Source organism: Suricata suricatta, chromosome 8 (assembly GCF_006229205.1).
Source record: "Suricata suricatta isolate VVHF042 chromosome 8, meerkat_22Aug2017_6uvM2_HiC, whole genome shotgun sequence".
Classification (NCBI taxonomy): domain Eukaryota; kingdom Metazoa; phylum Chordata; class Mammalia; order Carnivora; family Herpestidae; genus Suricata; species Suricata suricatta.
In genome coordinates this window covers 34,604,719-34,624,996 of record NC_043707.1, presented here as the reverse complement: position 1 = coordinate 34,624,996, position 20,278 = coordinate 34,604,719, and the positions used below count along the sequence as shown (strand labels likewise).

Here is a 20,278-nt window from a genome sequence, read left to right as displayed (position 1 = left end):
GTCTGTGAAAGTGTTAGTTTATGCTTTTAAGTCTCAAGAATTGCAAACTCAGGTGGTTTCTTTTTATCCAAAGAGAATCACTGTATTTAAAGAACATTTTGAAAAGGAACAATTCCTGGTGTTCTATAATTAGGTTGCTTATAGCTTGTGTTTATTTTTACTATTTATAAACATGTCAGATATCAGAGAGTGGTTTTCAGACTAAACAGGTGGAACCTTCTGAAACCCACTTGGTGTCAGGTGACAGGCTGAGTGATGCTTCCACCCCCGCACATGTGAAATGCCACCTCTGTGCAGGTTTCCGGTCTAAGAGGCTGATTCTCTCTGTGCTGTTGCGTCACCGTAGCTTGTGGTGCTCTCTCCACACTGAGGGCGAGACAGCCGCTCATGTCCCTGTGCCTCGCTGTTCTGACTTCCTGTCCCAGGTGTCCAAGTCCTGTCTCTGCAGGCACACGTCCCCGCGCTTCGGGGCAGTGGCAGGGAGCCTGGCATCCTGAGAACAGCTCGTCCCCACGAGGGACGTCAGGCTGTTCACGGCTCATTCACACACTCCTTTGTCTGAGTCAGACGTGTTTTCTGAGTGTTAGTAAGTGGGGATTTATCCCTTTTTAGACCGTTAAGTAACATTTCCAGCCAGTGGTTCCCTTGATCAGTAACTCGGCCTAAAGCGGCAAGAGAGGCAGTCCGGGGGGCCGAGGGGTGGGGCACCTCGAACCTCGCAGGTCCGCAGGCAAGGTGGTCCTTCCCGACGTGTGGTAGGGTCGGCTTGTGAGAATTTAAACATCACATCGTGTGGAAGAACCGGAACTATTGCACGCTTGACTCCAAGGCTGTCGGCGTTTAGAATAACCAGTGATTACAGGGCTCGCACTGGGAGAGCGTACACAGAAGTGGGCAGTGTTACTGTGGGCAAAGTGGGGTCTGCTGGCGTGCGGGGGGCGCGCGGAACCGCATGCAGGTGAGCAGTGCCCCTCATGTTACAGAGTGTGACGTGAAGGAGGCAGAAGTCTGGGTTTACTTGGTTAAAATCCTTTTTTTTTTTTTTTTTTCCCCTCTTTCACCTGTCGCAGGGGACCGTGATTAGGGTGTTCTCCATTCCAGAGGGACAAAAACTCTTTGAGTTCCGGAGAGGAGTTAAGAGGTAAGATACTGAAGTCTCCAGACTGGTTTTAGAGCTGACATTTGATTTCAGGAGTATGTTCTCTGCATCCTGGGAGCCCCATTTCAATGCACAAGTGATATTCACCCCAGCCGGACGGTCAGGGGAGGCTTGGAAGTCAGCCTGGTGGGTGAAGGAACAGGTTTACAAAGCCAGCTGCCTTTCTGCCGTCTGTGAGCCCCCCAAATGGAGGGTGGTGGCCAGGCAGCCCAAGAATGAGGAGGCAGGGGCCTAACCGGGCCCCCTGGGGCCATATGGCCTCCTTGGCCTGCTCTGAGGCAGCAGGCCCATGGTTTCCGGACCTCGTCAGCATGCTCCTGGCTGCTCCTCTCCTCAGACAGCCCCTCGGCGCTCAGTGCTCCCTCCGCTAACCTCCCTGTCCATCTACACAGCGAGGCGAGTCTGAACTTCGCACGCCCTGGACCCTCTCCCACAGGACTGGCTCTGGGGCTCTGGTCCCTGTCCCGAAGGGGCCACTGATGGTGCCCACCTCAGGGCAGGAACTGGGCTGGAGATTTTCCCAGGACCTGCTGCTGTTGGCCACGCCCTTTTCTGGGAACTTTTCAGAGTGCATCGCCGCTCCCTCTGGTTCATGGGGTCCTTCCCAGAGATGACACCCGCATGCTTTAGGGTCCTGTCTCCAAAGCCAGGGGCCTTGGCCCCTTCCCATTACTGCTTCTTAGGTTTCTTCCCTTTTTTCCCTTGGTTTTCCTTACACTACACCTTTCCAGAATTTGCTCCTGCTGCTGCTGCTGCTTCTGCTCCTGCTCCATTTCCTCTGTGTCTCACTTCTGCCCTGGAGCCTCTCCTCCTGTTCTGTGCAGTCCCACAGGCTCCTAAACCGTGTCGTCTGTGTGCTGCTGGGTCCACTTGCACCCGTATTTCCCTGCCTGCTGGATGCTGGCCCCCCTCCCCCCCAGTGACCTGCCACAAGGTACCCCCCATCTGCCTGTCCTCACTCAGGTGCCTGATCTCGGTGAACACCGCCATGGTCACTGACCTGGTGCCTGGGTCACAGGGCCTCCACGCTGGCTCCTGTCTCACATTTGGTTAGGTAGCAGGGGTGTTGGCACCCCAAGTCAGTCCCACCACTCCCCCGCCCCTGCACTCCTTTGGCCCTTTGGGTCCATTTTCAGACAGCAGCCCAGATTGCTGAGGGTGTCAGTGTCAGTAAAGCACACCCCTGTCAGGGAGTTCAGGGCTCACCTCTGCGGGCAGGGCTGACCACAGACCCCCAGCCCTGCTGCATGAGGCCTGCTGCTCCCTGCTTTTCCAGCCCAGTCCCCCGTCCCCGTCGCCCCCGGCCAGCCACACTCAACGCTCATTCTCAGAATGATCTCTCTGCGTGGGGTCTTGCTTGTGCTATCCCCTGTGCCAGATGCCACATCTGTGACCTGGCCAGCCGCTGGCCCTCACGCGGGAGTGCCCCTTTCCTCTGTGCTTCTCCAGCGCCACCCGTTTTTACTCTCAGGCTCTGCTTTCTGGCGGCACATGCTCTGTGCTCCTGGCTCAGCGTGAGGCTCCATTAAAGCAAGAGCTGTTGTTGATTTGTCCCTGGAGTGCTGGGCACGCCGCTGGCCCTTTATAAACATGCGCCGAATTGACAGGGCAAGCGTGCCTGGTACCTCTGAGGTTATTACGAGGAACTGCTGATCCATTTGAGGCTTTGGGGTTTTTACAGCGGTTTTTTAAGATAAATGATAGGGTCTTAGCATGTTGAAAGTTCTGCTTCATTTTTAAATATTATAAAGGTTGCCTGTTTGCCTTATTGCATGTCGCTATGAATTATTGGACTTTTTTTGATTAACCTGAGTGCTGAAAATCCAGCCTAATTCAGCTAAAAACGGTTTAGTGAAGCCATGAATCACTTTGTTATTTGGGTTCAAAGAAAATTATCTAACAGGATGTTAAAGTATTGCTCTTAACTTGTTAGTATCTTTAAAACGTTTTCTTTTCTTAAGAAAAACTTTTGAAAAGTGTCTGGAGGGAAATGAGAAAGATGTCAGTAGACTCGCATATGCCGGTTCTGGGAACTTTGCTTCTCAGACTTGAAAGCCCCAGGAGAAAGGTTGCTACTCGCCCCCTGGAGGGTTTGTGGGGGACCGTGTCGCTCAGGCCCCCTCCGCTTGCCCGCAGGTGTGTGAGCATCTGCTCCCTGGCCTTCAGCATGGATAGCATGTTCCTGTCTGCGTCCAGCAACACGGAGACTGTGCACATCTTCAAACTCGAGACTGTGAAAGAAAAGTGAGTTGCAAAGATGCATTTGTTTCAAAACACACACACACACACACACACACACAGCACTTTCTCTACCGACTGGGTGAAGCACCCACACAGGCAGTGTCCTGCCTGTGGATGTTTTTACCAGTTGAGCCCCTGGAGCTGGCTCTAGAGTAAGTGTCAACAGATCTGGGCTCCGCAGGGAGATGACTTCCCCGAAGGATGAAGCAGCAGGGCAGAAGTGGAGGTTGGGAAGGGGGGCGTGAAGAGGGATGTCCTGGGGTCTGTGCACAGGTCCCCTCTTTCCACTGCCTTTACCCACAGAAGCTTGTAAGAGTGGGTGCTGGCTCTGGCCTGCCCGAGGGTCATTTCCGCTGTTCAAGCCGTGGGTTTAAATTATGTGTGGATCTGATGGGTGTGCATGGCACAGGGCAGGTTCTTCAGTTGTAGAAAGCCAGCCACTAGAATGAGTGTTAGTTTACGTGCTGTCTTACTCAGAGGAATATTTATGATACGTTACAGACGACGAACAACGGCAAAAACAGCCTCTGGGAAAATAATGATGTGTGCTCATAAGGTTTCTGGAGACTTCCTGGTAAAACGTTTGTTCTAGGGCGGAGGGCAGGTCGTGGGTGTGGCCCCATGCATCCTCACTTGTGCTGCAGAGTGGACGCGCCTCATGTCTGCCACGGTCTCACGTGGCCACCGGGGGGAGCACAGCTCCTCCAGGTTCTGCAGCCTGACGGGCCGCCTCTGACCCTTCCTGGGTGACGCACCTGGAATGTCCCCAGGTTCTTGAGGCGTCATCATTCTCTGCATGCACCCCTTTTTCCCAGGGTGTAGGGACCTGCTTTTCAGGTGTCAGGGCTGATACTTGCTTCTGTAAGTAGAAGCGACCTGGTCCTTGTCCTAGTGAGAAATCTGCCTCCGTGTATCTGATGACGTTCCTCCTTCCAGACCTCAAGAGGAGCCTACCACCTGGACTGGCTACTTTGGCAAAGTGCTCATGGCGTCCACCAGCTACCTGCCCTCCCAAGTAACTGAAATGTTCAACCAGGGCAGAGCCTTTGCCACAGTGCGCCTGCCTTTCTGTGGCCACAAGAACATCTGCTCGCTGGCCACGTGAGTAGTGACAGGGGGCCCCTCTCTCTCTTGCGGTGTGCACGAGGTGGGGGGGCCTGGTCTCCGGTCACTGGAGATGGTGGAGGTGCGGCCCAGTCAGGTGGCTCCTGGCCCAGAACAGCCCCTGAACTCAGGCCTTCTCGGAGCTTGTCCCAGAGTTAGGTGGCAGCGGAGGGAGCCCCGAAGTGCCTCTTCGCCGCTGCCGGACCTAAAGCTTCGTCTGCATTGTTCTCATCCAAAAATTCCTCCTCTTTCTGTTTCTGCTGGGAATATTGGTTAATGTCACTAGAGAAACAGAGGAAGTCTAGAGCAGAGGAGCCCCGCGAGGCTGCAGGATACATGAGGCACTGCGTGAGGTGTGCCGGGGCGGCCGGAGTGCCACCGTGCAGGCAGATGCTGTCTTGAAAATTCAGTGACAGCCCATCTTCATGATTCCATGAGTCTCGTAAACATTACTTGACCTCCTTTTTGTCCAGCTAACATAGTTGAGAAAGTTGATGAAAATATCCCCCCTTAGGCATCAGAGAAGGCGGAGAAATGAGTTTGTTCCCAGCTCTTCTGGGGGCTTGGGGCTCACTCACTCAGGACCCCGCAGCCCCCGTGCCGTGGCCTCCGACAGCGGGTGGGCGTGCTCTCTGTATCTATCTATACCTGTCTAGCGCACGAATCTCACTCTGCTCATTTGGGGGTGAGATTGCGGGGGGGGGGGGGTCTTCCCTGGCCATGCCAAAGCCAAGGCTGCAGGTTCACCAAGGATGTTGTGGGAAAGTGGGCATCCTCGAGTCAGGCTCCTTGTTCTTCCTAGAATTCAGAAGATCCCTCGGCTGCTGGTGGGAGCATCCGACGGGTACTTGTACATGTACAACCTGGACCCTCAGGAGGGAGGCGAGTGCACCCTGATGAAGCAGCACAAGTAAGCGGGCCTCTGCTGGCAGGCACACCCACCCCTGGATCTTTGCCTGTGTCCCCAAAAGACAATGACCCAGAGGGGCGCATGCCAGTGGGGCTGGCCTCTGCCACCAAAGAGATGCCCTTGCACAGACAGAACCAGATGCGGGCCTCCCGCTCTCCCGCGCTGTCCACCAGTGGCCCAGTGCAGTGACTGGGCAGACATCCAACAGGCAGCCGATGTCCACCATCATCCACGGTGCAGTGTGCATTCCGGGAGAGCCTGCTGCCTCCCCGTGAGACACAGGTGTTCTCTGAAAAGAAGCAATTCATATTTCATTGGGAAGGGTGCAGTTTGCTTTTGCTTTTGCTTTTCTTGAACTAACCAGGAATTCTGTTAACGATGATCCTGTAATACTAGAATGCTATCATTGGGGTCTGTTTTTATAGTGAATTCAGTGAATGCTCCTCAGTCTTAAAGGTGGGAGATTGTCTCAGTGGGTGTAGCTGGTTCGCCAGACTTCCCAGGTGGAAATCTTGGTGAGAAATCCGAGGGCACTCAGGGCATCAGCTTCCAGTCAGCACAGCAGGAGGAGCACACGCATGTCCATGTCGGGTGTGCCTGGTGCCTTTTCTGGGGCGTGTCTGGCCCCAGGGACCCCTGAGGACCCCTGACGGACCCCTGCCAGTCTCACTGTTTTCCTCCCTCCCTCCAGGCTGGACGGCAGCATGGAGACAACCAATGAAATCTTAGACTCGGCCTCTCACGACTGCCCCCTAGTGGCGCAGACCTACGGCACGGCTGTTGCCACTGGTACTCACTTGCCTTCGTCCCCGAGCAGACTTGGTAAGGGCTGGCCACAGACCCCGAGGGACCTGTCAGAGATGCCCACCCGCCCTGGCCCCTGGGCGGGGCGGGCCAGGCCCTGAGGCAAGCTCTTGGCAACTGGGGGGGTTCGAGGCTGGATGAATTCTCTTCATTTTTGAAGGGAAAATAGCCATGATTGGCCAGGCTGCTCTGGGTGCACATGCATTATCCCTGGCTTGCTGCTAAAACAGTGCCCTCGACTTCAATGTTGCCAAGTGGGCGTCCTTGGTCCTGTGTGATCATTCACCAGAGGGGACGAGACACCCCTTCAGCACTGGCGCCCTGGGAGGATGGGATTGTGGGCCTGTATTCGGGGCCCCCCCTGCCACAGGACAGACAGGAAAGCTGTCTACCCTCCCCCCACCCCCACAACCAACTTGACCTGGGGTCAGTCCTACGACTCTGCCCTGCCTTGGGAGACCGGAGGTGCACACCACTACTACAAGGGGAAGTGGCTTTTTCCGTTGGGTGAGGCCCCTGGGTGTCTGGTGCCAAGCATCCCGCATCACCGGTTCAGGAACGGTGTCCGTTCTCCCTGTTTGCTGAGGAAAGTCAGTGGCCTGTCTGTTGGGAAGCCCCCATGGTACTACGTAGTCACCTTTTTTGACCTTTAGGAATTTTGGAAAATACACAGCTCCACCTTGGGCTGCCCAAGGCCACACAGGCTTGTAGTCAGAGAGGACGGTGAGACGTAGAGTGTGCCGCGGCCCACTCAGGCTCGGACGTGTCCCGGAGGCCGCTGGCTGCCGCCGTCCTGCCTCCCAGGCCCTGAGTGCGGCCCGCTGTCTCTTTGCAGCCTATGCCGACGAGCTGGGGGCCGTGGGCGGCGCGGGGCTGGAGGACGAGGCCGGCGCACTGCGGCTGGAGGAGGACAGCGAGCACCCTCCTATGATTCTTCGGACAGACTGAACTTGACCTATGAACTCTGACCCCAGAAGCAGAGAACACTGGCTGACAGAGGACTTTGTGTTATGCTGCTATATGAACTTTGACCTGAGTTGGAGAGAGGACGCCAGAGACTTCAAAAGAAAAAAAAAACAAAAGACCGTAGCTCTAGTGTCATTCCGTACTGTCGAGAAATACATTGTTTTCACTTCGGTGGCTTTTAATCTCCTGCTTAGGAATCCTAGCTTTTTGTTTGTTTTCTCTTTTTGCCAAAATTAACTGTCTGGTGAAGCCCTTGAAACCTCCTTGCTTTGCATGCAGTCCTGTGCCAAGCCAGCAGAGGAGAGGGGAGCTAGAAGCCACTTGACCACAGCCGCGCTTGCCCGGATTTTGTGTGCACAGTGAGGCGCGTTCTTGGGAGCCGGCGGCGCCTCGCGGAGCAGTCGCGGGGGGTGCAGGTGGAGTCTGCGTGGGTGGGTCCCAGAGCCCTCCCGGGGCTCGGCAGGCTGGGGGCGGCAGTGCTCACTCCCCAGAGCCCCTCCTGGGCCCTTTTCCCCGTTTTATTTTGTTAATTAAATTCTTTCCAGATTGGCTTACTCTGGGATTTCTTGCTGGCTGGACTTGTATTTTGTTTCTGGCCTTGTTTTCCACGTGGGTATTAGAGGAGAGCGGTTCTCTCTGGCATTAAAAACCTTGCGTTCGGACAGCACGTGACCTTGACAGAGCACCCGGGAAGGCCAGCGCTGAGGAAGGTGGTCTGGTTTGTGTAATTCAGTCACCCGGTCTTTAATTTTCCTTTCGAAGAACTGTGTCGGGGTCTTGTCTGTTTTTAGGGAACTTAGTAGTTGTTCCCCAGACCAAGAATGGTGGGGACACGAGCTGTCCTCTGACCTTGAGCCCCACTGCCTGTCAGGGGCTCTCCTCACCTGTGTCAGAAGCGGTAGAGAGTGCTAGAAACAGGGAGGTTGGCTCTGAGCGCCTGCCTTTCGGCGTGATACGTGCCTTTTCCACTTAGTCATATGGAATTGTTCAGCAGAGTGACGCAAGGCTGTGGTCACGGGGGCCAGCGTTTGCCCAGCTTCCCCTTTTTGTTCTCGCAGATTGAAACAACCGCAGATACCTCAGACTCTGCATTCCAGACCAAGGCACCTCGCAGGTAACGTTCAGAGGCCGTTTAGATGGAGGTGGCAGCATAAAGGATCGCGTAGATTTTTTTGGAATGGTGACAGTTAAGGGTAGAAATGAAAAGGTGGAACTGTTTGCCCCTCCCTCTTCCCTTTGTCGAGCTTTTGAACCAAGGAGGGAGGAAGGGCAGAGGTGTCTGCTGTGGGTTGTGTGTGTCTGGTCTCAGCAGCCGCGTAACCCGGAGAAGCGGGGGAGGGTGCCAGCTCTGAGTGCCTGACCTTAAGGTCCACCCACAGGCCTGTGGCTGCGCGTCCAGCGGGTCAGGTGAAAGCCTGGGTGCCAGGGGCGCCCAGAGTAAGCTCTGGCTGGCAGAAATCTCTAGAAATGCCAGTTGGGACGGCAGGTGCAGGTGCTGTATTAGTCGGAGCTGAAGGTAGAATATGCTTTCCCCTGGAGGCTGGAGGCTGGAAGCTGGCCTGCAGTCAGGTGTGACGGGTGTGGGTCTGCTGGGCCCCACGCAGGACACGCCTGCCACGTCAGGCCCTCGCTGTTCCCCCTGGAACAAGGCGTTGTGCTCCAGGCCTCCTTTGGTGACGCATTCGGCAAATGTTCAAGGGGAAGCCAGTGTCAGACGCCCGTGTGGCGGACGAGGGGCCCTGCTTCCCAGAGAGAGCTGCCTTCCCTGCCGTGTATGCAGTGCTGCCTGGCTGGGTGCCTGCTCGCTGGCTCCCATGCCAGGGGCTGCGTGAGGAGTCCAATGGGTTCTGCGGTTCCTCCTGGCCAGGAGTGCACGGCTCCATCTATCTGTGTGATTGGTGGTCCTGTCAGCAGCCGTCTCCTCAGTGGTGGGACAGACACTGGGGAAAGGTGGCCTGAGTGGCTGTGACCATCGCCGCCTGCCCAGCCTAAAGGGGCACCCACAGGGCTGGCCAGGTGCTGCTTTGTGCCCAGGCATCAACAGGCCGGAGGCGCGCAGGGGACACTGGGGAGGAGAGACCCAGAAGAAGCCGCTGAGAGGCGTGGTAGCAGGACTTGCCGCCGCGCCAGAAGCTCAGCTGGGACTGGACCCTGGCTGTACCCGACACGGCACTGACTGCTGAACTCCAGGCCATAATGCCAGTGGTAACTTTTTATCGAGTCCTAGCTTTCCAAGCTTCCCAAGGAATCACGGGGTAGGAACCAACACCTGGAAACCTACGTCACGGCCCTGTGTGGACTGGGACCAAACGCTTTGTGCTTTCTAGAACAGTAAGAGCCACAGGCAGGTTGAAGCTAGAGCCCAAGACTCCCATGGCAGCCCCTGATTTAGCCCCTTCCTGTCGGCGTGGCCCGGGTGTGCCCGGGGCCTCAGGCTCCCGTACCAGACTGCAGGAGCGTCCCTGCCTTGCGGGGCCACTGCCTACACGGGCCATGTGTGCCGCAGACACCCGGTTAACTTTGAAATAGAGCCTGGTCTGACCGAATGGAACCAACGGTTCTTCCTCGGTTCTTGTTGGTGAACGCCGAGCTGGCAGGAAAGGCAAAGTAACACTGTGACTATAAGGCCCAGTCAAGGTCACATGGCTCCATCCCCCGCCTTTCCCACTCCCAGATCCCAGGACCCCAAGCCTAAGTGGGTCTTGGGTTGGAGGGTAGCTGGGAGAGACTGTCCATGGTCACCCTGCTCCACCAGCGCGGGCCACCAACTCCTGCCTGTCCCGCTCCCTGCCTGCCAAGGAGGGGGTTCCCGGGCTTTGGGGGGGGCGGGATGGTGGGTCACATACAGAAAGGACTAGATGTGCTCAGGTCACAGCGTAACAGAGGGAAACAGGCCAGTCGGTGGCGGGAGTGGAGTCTGTGCGGCCGCCTGCCAGGGTGTGTTTGGGCCATGCTGGTTCAGTTCTGTGTGTTGCCTGTCCCATGTGTGTGTGGGTCCTGTCTTGTGCATGCAGGGAATGACAGGAGCCCTCATCTAAAATGTGTCCGTGACACGGTAGCTAGCGCAGCTGAAAACCCAAATACGCTCTTTTACAAGTGTACTTAGTTTTCAAGCTAACGGCTGACAGGTGGGGGAGTTGGTGCCTGGGTTCTGTGGTGTCAGGGACGTACGAAGAGGGGGTTCAAGCCGCTGTATTCTGTGGGGGAGGAGTGCTTCCTATAGAATTCTTAAGTGAATAACTGCTTTCTTACTGGAAATAACGACAACAGCGCTCATTGCCAGGCAGGTCTCACGGATGTATATTTGGGCTCCTACCAGGGCCTAACCCTTGGCCCATATTGTACCTTTTCATTCTGTGGATTTTGTGAAGCACAAAAAAAATTGGATTTTGAGGCGTGGCCAGCCCTTCTTATCCTTCCCTGATATCTGAACAGGAAAGTCTTGAATTTGGAAAAATTAAATCTTTTTAAAGCTCAGAATTTAAAGGAACTGTTTTGATTGCTCACCCCTATAACGTATCATTCTTTGCTGAGTTGTAATTTAATTCTGTTCCTTCTTACATTTCCTTTTTAGGTGAAGCCATTGTGTGTGCTGCCAGTGCATGTGGGTGTGGGGGTGAGGAGTGTCTGTGTGTACGTACGTGTATGGTGCGTGTGCACTTGTGGGGTGTGTGTGTACATGTATGGTGCGCGTGCACTTGTGGGGGTGAGGAGGGAGTGTGTGCGGACAGTGTACCTGGTGGGGCAAGGAGGGAGGGAGTGTGCGCAGCGCATGTTCGCGTGGTGGGAGAGTGGGAGGTGGTGTGTGCACACGTCACGGGGAAATGTGCTTGCTGATTCCACGTCACACGGGAGGCCCCTTGCTGTTGGCATTTTACGACTGCATTAAGGAATTAAAACCGTGGGGTCCTTTTCTCCTTTGTGGCCTCGTCGCTGCTCGCAGGCCATACGTCTTGTTGGCGCCATGTTGAGAGGCACTGTCCCCCTACCTGTGCTCTCAGGATCGAATGCCAGGCCCGAAGCCAGACTAAAGTCACATAACGGACTTCCCCCGGAACAGATTTCTGCCCTTTGTGAAACAGATGACATGCTTCTGTCCAGTGGTGTTCTCGGCCTCATCTGAGACACGTCGCAGGGTCGAGCCGGTGCGGCCACTTCTGGGTGGCAGGCTTGGCCTGCACCCCTGCCTGGGTCCCGCTTTCACCATGGGCTCAGTGCTGGGCTGGCGGCCTCTGTTGGCAGCGCCTTCTTCCGGGCACCGGTTTGCTGGGTCACAGACCTCCCTCCCCCCAGGCTGGACAGGCTGTCCTTTGACATCAGAGGTGGAGACACGTCTGTGTGGTGTAGTCCTTCTGCAGAGCCATTCGGGGACACCAGCAGGTGAGTGTCTGAGGGGACCGCGCCCCTGCTGGGACCACACACCGACATCCAGCCCCTGGTGTCCTGTGTGGGCGCTGTTGGGAGACCCCCCGAGACCCTATGACTCCTTCCACGTGCCCATTTTTGGTCCCGTATTTTCACAGGGAACATTTGTAATTTTTTTTCCCTTTTGTGCTTATTTCAGTGGATTGACATAAAGACGTATCTGAGTTCCTTTAGAAGCAGCCAGGCCTTTTCCCTCAAGGGAGGGAGGCGGGGTGGCTGGGGTGGAGCAGTGGGGCCCCTTCCTTCCCATTTTCTCCCTGGAGGAGACCCCTTGGCCTTGCCCAGTCTAGTCGGAGTGTGCGGGGGCCTGGGACACGAGTGGGGTCTGGACGAGCCCGTGGGGTGGTGTCCGCAAGGGGGCCAGTCCTGTAGGGATTGAGGTGCTTGAAACAGGCAGAGAGCATATTGGGTGGAGAACGTTATAAACTCCAGCCGCCTTTTAAAATGATACCTTTGGGATGTCCTGTTCAGTTTTTCTGAGAGCCAGCCCTAGAGCAAGCCCGCATGTAAGAAACGGAGTTTCTAACAAGATGCCGTTAGAATCTTTCCCGGCCTGCCCGGGCCCCACCGCAATGCCCGCAGTCATGGGGACAGCGAGGTTAGGTGGCTCTTAAATGGGGCACTCGCTTCCATTTATGTGACGTCCCAGCTGCAGCCGGTCACCGGCCACCCCCGGGGCTGGTTTTGCTTCTCGAGTAGCCTCTGGGGGAAGGGGACGCCAGGGCACATTGACTGTGGCACCGGCTAGGCTCTTCACGGGAAGCCAGGATTAGGTGGTCATGGGGACAGACCACATGGGGCTCTGCTGCTGCTGGCTGTGCATTCCAAGGGCACCTGCCTTCTCCCTTCTGTCTGCACAGTTGTGACAGGCAGGAACACGCCATCGTTAACTTGCTGGGTTTGAACCTAAATGTCGCTGCCCTCTTGTGCCTCCCGCTCACTCTGTTTAACGCTCACGGGACCTTGAGGGGGGTGGTCCACGGTTGCTGGGCTCTCCTCTAAATAAAAAGTGTATGCAAAACCTCGTGTTCCAGTTTGCAATTGCGCTCCAGTGACAGACTTCTTGGAATCCCTCGAGATAAAGTTTTCCTAATGGGGCAGACAGCTGTCCTGCCTCAGCCGGAGATGCCACTTTGCTGATGCTCTGGGTCCCTTTCCATAGTCCTTGAGTGAGATTGGGCCACTGTCCCGCCTGCCCCACAGCCTGGGATGCAGGGGAGCAGGCCCACGGAGGGGGCCCTCAGCCATCTTCCCCTTTCAGCTGCTGGGTTGTGCAGGCCTCTGTGCGGTGCCGGCCTAGAGGCCCCGTTTCCTGGGCCCAGGACCCAGGAGGCCTGCTGGCCAGTGAGGGAAGGGGAGGCCCTCCACCTCCTGCCTGGAAAGGGGGGGTTGGTCCCTGGCTGAGAGGGGTGGAGTCCTCCTGGTGGAGGCACCTCCTGGCTGCTCTGCGTGCAAACATAAACATGGGTAACAGTTTTCTGATCATATAAACACAAGAGGCTCCGTGTGGACGAATGTGAAAAAAACAGGGCTGGATAAAGAGGACCGAGGTCACCTACGCCCCCACCCTGAGCTGATGCAGGGCTGACATTCTGGCGTGTCTCCCTTCAGCTTTTCTAATTGGCATTTATGAGTTGATTTCTTTAGGTTACACAGTTCTGTCGTGACCTTGTGTTCTCCATGAACGATCAGCCAGGGTCTTAACCCGCCCAGTCCCCATACCAGAATCTGTTCCCTGACGCGATTTCTGTGTTGGGCACAGAGGCCGTCTGAGTGAACGTTTAAGGAAGGTCGCTGCTGGAAGCCAGACAGGAAGTGTCGGACGGCAGGGCTGTGACGTTCGTACATGCATGCTTGTCTCGCAGCTCAGGAGGCGAGGTTTCCCAGACCGAGGGCCTGGCAGATTCCAGGTCTGGAGAGAGCCAGCTGCTTCCTGGCTGCTAGGCCACGGCCACTCACTGTGGCCTCCCAAGGTGGGAAGGGTGAGGGATCTCTGCGGGTCTCTGTTTTGTAAGAACGCTGATCCCATTCACGAGGGCTGCACCCCGAAGTTAGGATCTGACCTATGGATTTGGGGCACATTCAGCCCGTAGCAGCAGGAAGATCACCTCTGACGCCCCAGCCACCAGGACTCTCCCTGGGCCTGGCCACACGTCTCCCCGCTCTGGGCACCCCTGCCGCACACCCACGGCCCCCTCCTCCGGGGTGACCTCCCTTGCAGCCTGCAACTTCCTCGAATCCCGAGCGTTTCATTTATGGCCCGTGAGCACTCAGCAGACCCGTGAGAGGAGGAGGAAACGAGAAGGCTTTTTGTTGGTTTTGCAGACAGCCCCACTGTCCCAGAGGATATATTTAGAACAGGGCCTCCACATGCGTTTCTCTCAGGTTTTTAGGGAGCTCCCGCGTGGTTTCTCCGGTGCATGGAAGCCACATCCTTTTTATACTTTGTTCTCTCATCGGAGGCGTGGGGCGTCTCCAGGTTGGGGATGTACGAACGGCGTCGACATGAACATCCTCATGAACGTATTTTGGGGCATTCGTGTGGGGTTCTCCCCGAGGAGTGGGGCTGCCGGACACGAGGTGTGCGATGCTCCGCCTTAGATTGCACCAGACCTCCAAGGTGGGCATGGCGTAAGAGGTGCCCTGCTGCGTACCCAGATCACCCACAACTCGGCCTGAATGATGATGGATCGACCGTCACGACTCTGCAGTCTGGACCCAGCGCTCTGTTGGCCAGAACACCCGAAGGGCCTCCGTTCTCGCGCCTGGAATTGGTCCGAGCTGTGCAGACGTCTACGTCCCCACATGGCTGCCTGGGCTTCCTCTCGGCGTGGCGGCTTGCTGCCGGTCAGACCTCGGACGCGTGCAGGGTGGCCGACTTCCAAAGAGTGAAAGCGGAGGCTGCCGGGTTTCTTTTAAAGGTTGACTCCATTCCTGTGGTCCAGACGAGTCAGAAGAGCAGGGCAGAGCGGGTCTGCGGGAGGAAGACCAGCTCTATGGCCCTCCACACGTGGAGCAGCGGGAAGAGGGGGGCGGCCATCCTTGGGGACTGCCCGAGATCGTTTTGGTTTTCACTCCCACTGGCAGCCTGTGAGAGTTTTGGTCCCAGCCCCACGGGACACTACATCTTGTTTTTCAACTTCTGGCTTTAAAGTTTTGTCAGTTTTGAGAGGTGGGCGGGGAGGCAGGGAGAGGAAGAGCGAGGATGCCCGATGTCGGACTTGAACCCACGAACCACAAGATGACCTGAGCCGAAATCAAGAGTTAGACACTCAACCGATGGAGCCACCCAGGTGCCCCTGCATCTGTGTCTTTAAAACCGAGGGAAGGAGCGTGCCCGGCACCCCCTGTCCAAAGGGATGCACCAGATCCGTGGCCAGAGAGCTGAACTGGGGGCCCTGTGGGCGACTGAGAGGCTGCCGGCCTCGTCTCTCCGCTGCCTGAGAAGCCCAGAGCTCTGTGCCGTGTGCGTGGGGGGCTGCCTTCTGGGGGGTTCTATTTGCATAAGCCGGGGGAGAGCTTGGCTGCCAGAGAGTTCTGCGCAGGGGTTTGCAATAGCCACACAAATGCTCAGAGGCGCTTAAAATAAAACCCAGTAAAGAAACAGGCCAGTTAAGATGTGATAACCCAGCTGTCATTTCAGACTCCAGTTCAGCTCTCAAATCTCTGCAGTGTGTGCCCGACTTTAGGTTTCAACCGATCGTTGAATAGATACGGAGCTCACTTGTCAAAGGAAACGCCTAGGAGCCCATGGGGGAGGCAGGCACCGGGCTTTCTGCTCCGTAAATGGCAGGATTGCCACGGGAGTCTGTGTGGGTTGGTAGGGAATCATGGAGGGTTTTAGCAACAGGAGCGAACCTGCTGGACCCAGAAGCACCCCCACTCCGGCTGTAAATGCAAATGTAGAACCAGGCTCAGAGGAAGACAAACGAGTGAGCTCAGGCTCACAGCCCAGGTGCCCGGGGTGGGGACTCCAGATCCATACGGCAGCTTGGGCTGGGACCCTGAATCTGGGATGGTAGCAGGAACAGAGACTTCCAAACATAAATTACAGAAGAGTTGCCCGGTGAAAAAGGGCAGGACAGCCCTCGCCACCAGCCCTGAAGAAGACCCAAGACACTTTGCATGCAGGGCCCAGGAGGGGCGTGGAGAGGGCTGGGGTGGGGGGTGGGGACAGAGTTTCTGTTTGGAAATAGGTAGTGGTGAAGGTTGCACAACATCGGAAGTGTACCTAATGCCCCTGAACTCTGATCTCAAAAACTGTTAACATCCATACACCATAAAATTTCCTGTTTTATCACAAAGGCAACATTAAAAAAAATCCTGGAAAGGAGGAGGCGGGTTTTCGGTATCTGCAAATAATCTGATCGTCTCCCTGGTAAACCCAAGAAAATCCACATGGCTGTGTCGGATTGGAAAAGAATGTTCAGTTCGGTGCGTGGTTGTGAAGGCAACACGAATCACTAGTCCTCTGTGCCAGCAATGCTTAGTAGAAAATACAGAGGTGAAGGTCACTCAGGGCCATCTCGAAGACCTAAGACCTGAGTAGTGCACTTGGCCAAACATCCAGGCTCTGTGAAGAGCTCCAGTGTCCAAGCTGCCCAAGTAACACTTGTCCAATGAATGAATAATCAATTACCCATTCCCCCAGAGGGATGTAAAAGGAACGAATAAAAGAAACTATACATCCTGTTTGGGGGTTGGAGCGGGGGTGAGGGGGAGCAATGATGAGCAGACCTACGGGCTATTACCAAAAAATAGGGCGGTAATAAGGACCAGTTTGGGATGTTAAAGTGATGGATACTAGATAGGAAAATGCAGGGCAGCAGTAAGGAAGGAGGGCAGTCCTGCTGCGTGAATCCAGAAGGATCAGTTTCTACCGATCTTTGAACCACTTTTTTTAATGCCTTTATTTTATTTTGAGAGAATGTGTGTGTGTGTGTGTGTGTGTGTGTGATCGAGAGAGAGCAGAGGAGGGGCAGAGACAGAATCCAAAGCAGGCTCCAGGCTCCAAGCTGTCAGCACAGAGCCTGATGCAGGGCTCGAGCCCACAGACTGTGAGATCGTGCCCTGAGCCAAAGTTGAACGCTCAGCCGACTGAGCCCCCCGTGCACCCCTCTTTTAACCACTTTGTAAGACTGGCCTTTTTCAAAATAAAAAGTTGGAAAATTGATAGAGCAATTTGGGCAAATTCGAGCACTGATGGTCTCTTCCACGCCGCTAAGGAAACGTTAATTTTTTTTTCCATGTGGTAACGGTATTGTGATGGTTTTCCAAAGTGCCCTCTTTGAGAAGCCCGTCCTGAAATGTATTCGGATGGCACAGGACGCTGGGTTTTCCAAGTCTGCCATGGGAGGAAGGGAGAGCTCCCGCCGCTGACTGACCAAGACGCACGCCTGATGAGCAGATCTGGGCTCGGAGGCGTGAGGGGGCCACGGGGTCCTGGGAACCTGTTGCCAGCGCGTCCTGGGGCAGAGCCCAGCCCTCCCACCACACCCCTACCTTCCACGGCTCCTGCACATCCTTTCCCTGTTTTTCACTCTGTTCCCCAGGGCAAGGTGAGCAGAGCAGGGCCCTGACCCAGCACCCGGTTGCGCACGCGTGTGTGTGTGTGTGTGTGTGTGTGTGTGTGTGTGTGTGTGTGTGAGATACCTCTGTCACTGTCCCTGCAAGGGAGTCTGCCCTAGTCAGAACACATTAGAGGCAAAACAGTGTCACTCAGGGACCCTTCGTGGCTGGAGTGACCCAGGAGCAAGGAGCTGTGGAGGGGGCATGCAGGGGTTCCTTCTGGGCTGGCTAGGCCCCAGAACCTGAGAAGAGGATGGCCCTGAGGGGTGACAAGGCTGGAAGCAGGCAGGAGGCAGAGGGGGTGCGGCCACGCCCTCTGGTTTGTTCCCCCCCCCCCCCAACAATTGCCCTCAGAGATAACCAACCCTGGGAGGCTGCAACATAAACTAGAAAGACCAAAAGACTCAGACATGACGGTGGCAGTGGTGGGTTACCCTGCGGGGCCATCCTGAGCCCTGCTGCATCCTCGGACTCTGACCCCCAGGTCCTGGAGAAGGAGCTCCCCATCAAGGCTGGGGTGGCAGCCTCATCCCTCAGACTGTGGTCCTCCAGGACCCTGGCAAGGTGGGACAGGACGGCCCTCGCTGGGCAGCTGGGCCAGCCTGACTTCCCTAGGGGGCGTTGTCAGGGACCCTCTGCACTTCCCAGTGCCCGGCACCCCCCCCAACGAGGGCTTATTCTCAGAGGTGGCTCCACCTAGGGGCGAGGGTCCCAGATTCAGAAGCAGACGGGCCTGGGCTGAGATCCTCTCTCTGTGTGGCCTTGATCATGGTATTCAACCTCCCCGCACCTCACTTGTCCCATCTGTGAAATGGGGTACTAATCCTATCTGCCTCGGAGGGCACCAGGGCCTGGCGGGGAGCCCAGCTGACTCAATGCTTCCTCCCGCTCTGGTTCCAGTTGCACAAACCACATTTGAAACACCTTTTGTTTTGCTCAGGGCTCTGCAGGTCGGTGGGCTCTGTTGGGTGGTCTCCTTTGACCCCTCCCCCATGCTGCAGTCAGATGTCCCAGGTGCTGCCGTGATCTGAGGGCTCCGAGAGGCTGCAGGCAATGGGCTGGGGACAGGGCTGTGACCGAGTGCCTGTGCAGGGCGGTCAGGCGTCTCCCAAGGAGCAAATGTCCCAGTGAGTCACTTAGACAGAAGCACCAGGAGCTTCTGCGACCCAGCGTCTCGTCCCCCCGACTCTCCTGAGTCATGCACCTGCGAGGTGAGGGGACACGGACCTGCCTCTCAGTGGCAGGGGTCGGAGAATTTGAGGCAGTATCACTGCCCGAACCCCTCAATAAATACTTGCTTGGTAATCAGGGCAGCAGAAAGCCTGGCTTGCCAGTTGTTTTTAAGACTTAATTTTTTTTTTTAAGTTTATTTGTTTTTGAGAGAGAGAGAGAGAGCCAGGGGAGGGGCAGAGAGAGAGGAAGAGAGAGAATCCCAAGCAGGCTCCACACTGTCAGTACAGACCCTGACTCAGGGCCCCATCCCACGGACCATGAGGTCATGACCTGAGCTGCAATCAAGAATCAGATGCTGAGGCACCTGGGTGACTCAATGGTTAAGTGTCTGACTTCAGCTCAGGTCATGATTTTGAGGTTCGTGGGTTTGAGCCCCACGTCGGGCTCTGTGCTGACAGCTCAGAGCCTGGAGCCTGCTTCGGATTCTGTGTCTCCCTCCCTCTCTGCCCCTCCCTTACTTGATCTCTCTCTCTCTCTCTCTCTCTCTCTCAAAATAAATCAACATTAAAAAATTTAAAAAACAAAGAGACGCTTAACCAACTGAGCCACCAAGGCGCCCCAAGACTTAAATTTCTTAGAGGAGCTTTATGCTCGCAGCAAGATTGGGAGGAAGACAGAGGTTTCGCACACCCCCTCTCCCAGCTGCACCCCCAGGCACAGCCTCCCCCATCGTGGACATCCCCCTCCAGGGTGGCGCATCTTGTTATAATCCATGACACAACATAATAGCGACACAACATAATCAGCCAAAGTCCCTACTTGACACAAAGGTTCCCTCGTGGGGCACGTTCTGGGGGTGTGGACAGATGTATAGTGAGGCACGGCCATCCTTACAGTGCCATCTGGACCAGGTTCATCCTGCACATCCTCCGAGCCCCACCTCTTCGCCCCTCCTTTCCCCGGCCCCGGGCACCCACGGATCTGGTGCTGCCTCCCTAGGTGCACTTCTGGAGTGTCACATAGTCAGAGCCGTGTGGCAGGCAGCCTTTTCCGAGTGGCTTCTCTCACTTAAACACGCATTTAAAGTTCCTTCGTGTCTTCCCATGCATGGCTTGGTGGCTCATGCCCTTTTAGCGCTGAATAATAGCACACTGTCTGGACGGACCACAGTGCACCCACCGCTGGGCAAAGGATGTACTTCCAAGTTTGGGCAGTTATGGATGAAGCTGGCATGAACATGAATGTCTGTGCACAGATTCTTTTTTTTTTTTAACATTTTTTTAGTGTTTTATTTATTTTTGAGACAGAGTGAAACAGAGCATGAGTAGGGAGGGGAAGAGAGAGAGGGAGACACAGAATCAGAAGCAGGCCCCAGGCTCTGAGCTGTCAGCGCAGAGCCCAACATGGGGCTCAAACCCACAAACATGGGATCATGACCTGAGCTGAAATCAGAGGCTTAACTGACTGAGCCACCCAGGCACCCCATCATTTATTTATTTTTGAGAGAGCCTGAGCAGAGGAGGGGCAGAGAGAGCAGGAGACACAGAACTGGAAGCAGGCTCCAGGCTCTGAGCTGTCAGCACAGAGCCTGACGCGGGGCTCGAACCCACAAACCATGAGATCATGACCTGAGCCGGAGTCGGATGCTTAACCGACGGAGCTTCCCAAGCGCCCCTGTACACAGGTCTTCTTGGGGACATAAGTTCTTTCCCTCCTTTGGTAGCTGAGGGGCATGATTTCTGGATTGTATGGTAGATAGATGTTTAGTTTTCTTAAGAGACAAACTCTCTTCCAAAGTGACCGCATCTTACATCCAGCTTCCTGATTTTTCTTTTTGTTGTCCTGGTCAGAAAATACTGACGTTCTTCATCTGACTCCAGGTTGGTCACTCCCACCCTTAAGGCCTTGTGGCCCGGGGAAGGAGGCTG

The 20,278-nt window shown here is 55.7% G+C and overlaps 1 protein-coding gene across 5 annotated transcripts in view; it reads left to right on the top strand.

Moving 5' to 3' along the window:
- Positions 1-12,630, top strand: part of WIPI2 (WD repeat domain, phosphoinositide interacting 2) — a 42,987-nt gene extending 30,357 nt beyond the window's left edge. The window contains exons 7-13 of one of the 5 annotated variants that reach the window (XM_029946068.1): positions 1,071-1,141; positions 3,296-3,403; positions 4,337-4,501; positions 5,307-5,414; positions 6,106-6,236; positions 11,478-11,564; positions 12,081-12,630. In XM_029946068.1, coding sequence (XP_029801928.1) covers positions 1,071-1,141; positions 3,296-3,403; positions 4,337-4,501; positions 5,307-5,414; positions 6,106-6,236; positions 11,478-11,564; positions 12,081-12,223 — 813 coding nt within the window. In that variant the 3' untranslated portion in view covers positions 12,224-12,630. Of the gene's footprint in view, positions 1-1,070; positions 1,142-3,295; positions 3,404-4,336; positions 4,502-5,306; positions 5,415-6,105; positions 6,237-7,053; positions 7,747-8,242; positions 10,671-11,477; positions 11,811-12,080 lie in introns of those variants that run through there. The other 4 variants (XM_029946069.1, XM_029946067.1, XM_029946071.1 and 1 more) reach the window with 4 other exon arrangements.
- Positions 12,631-20,278: the final 7,648 nt, after the last annotated feature.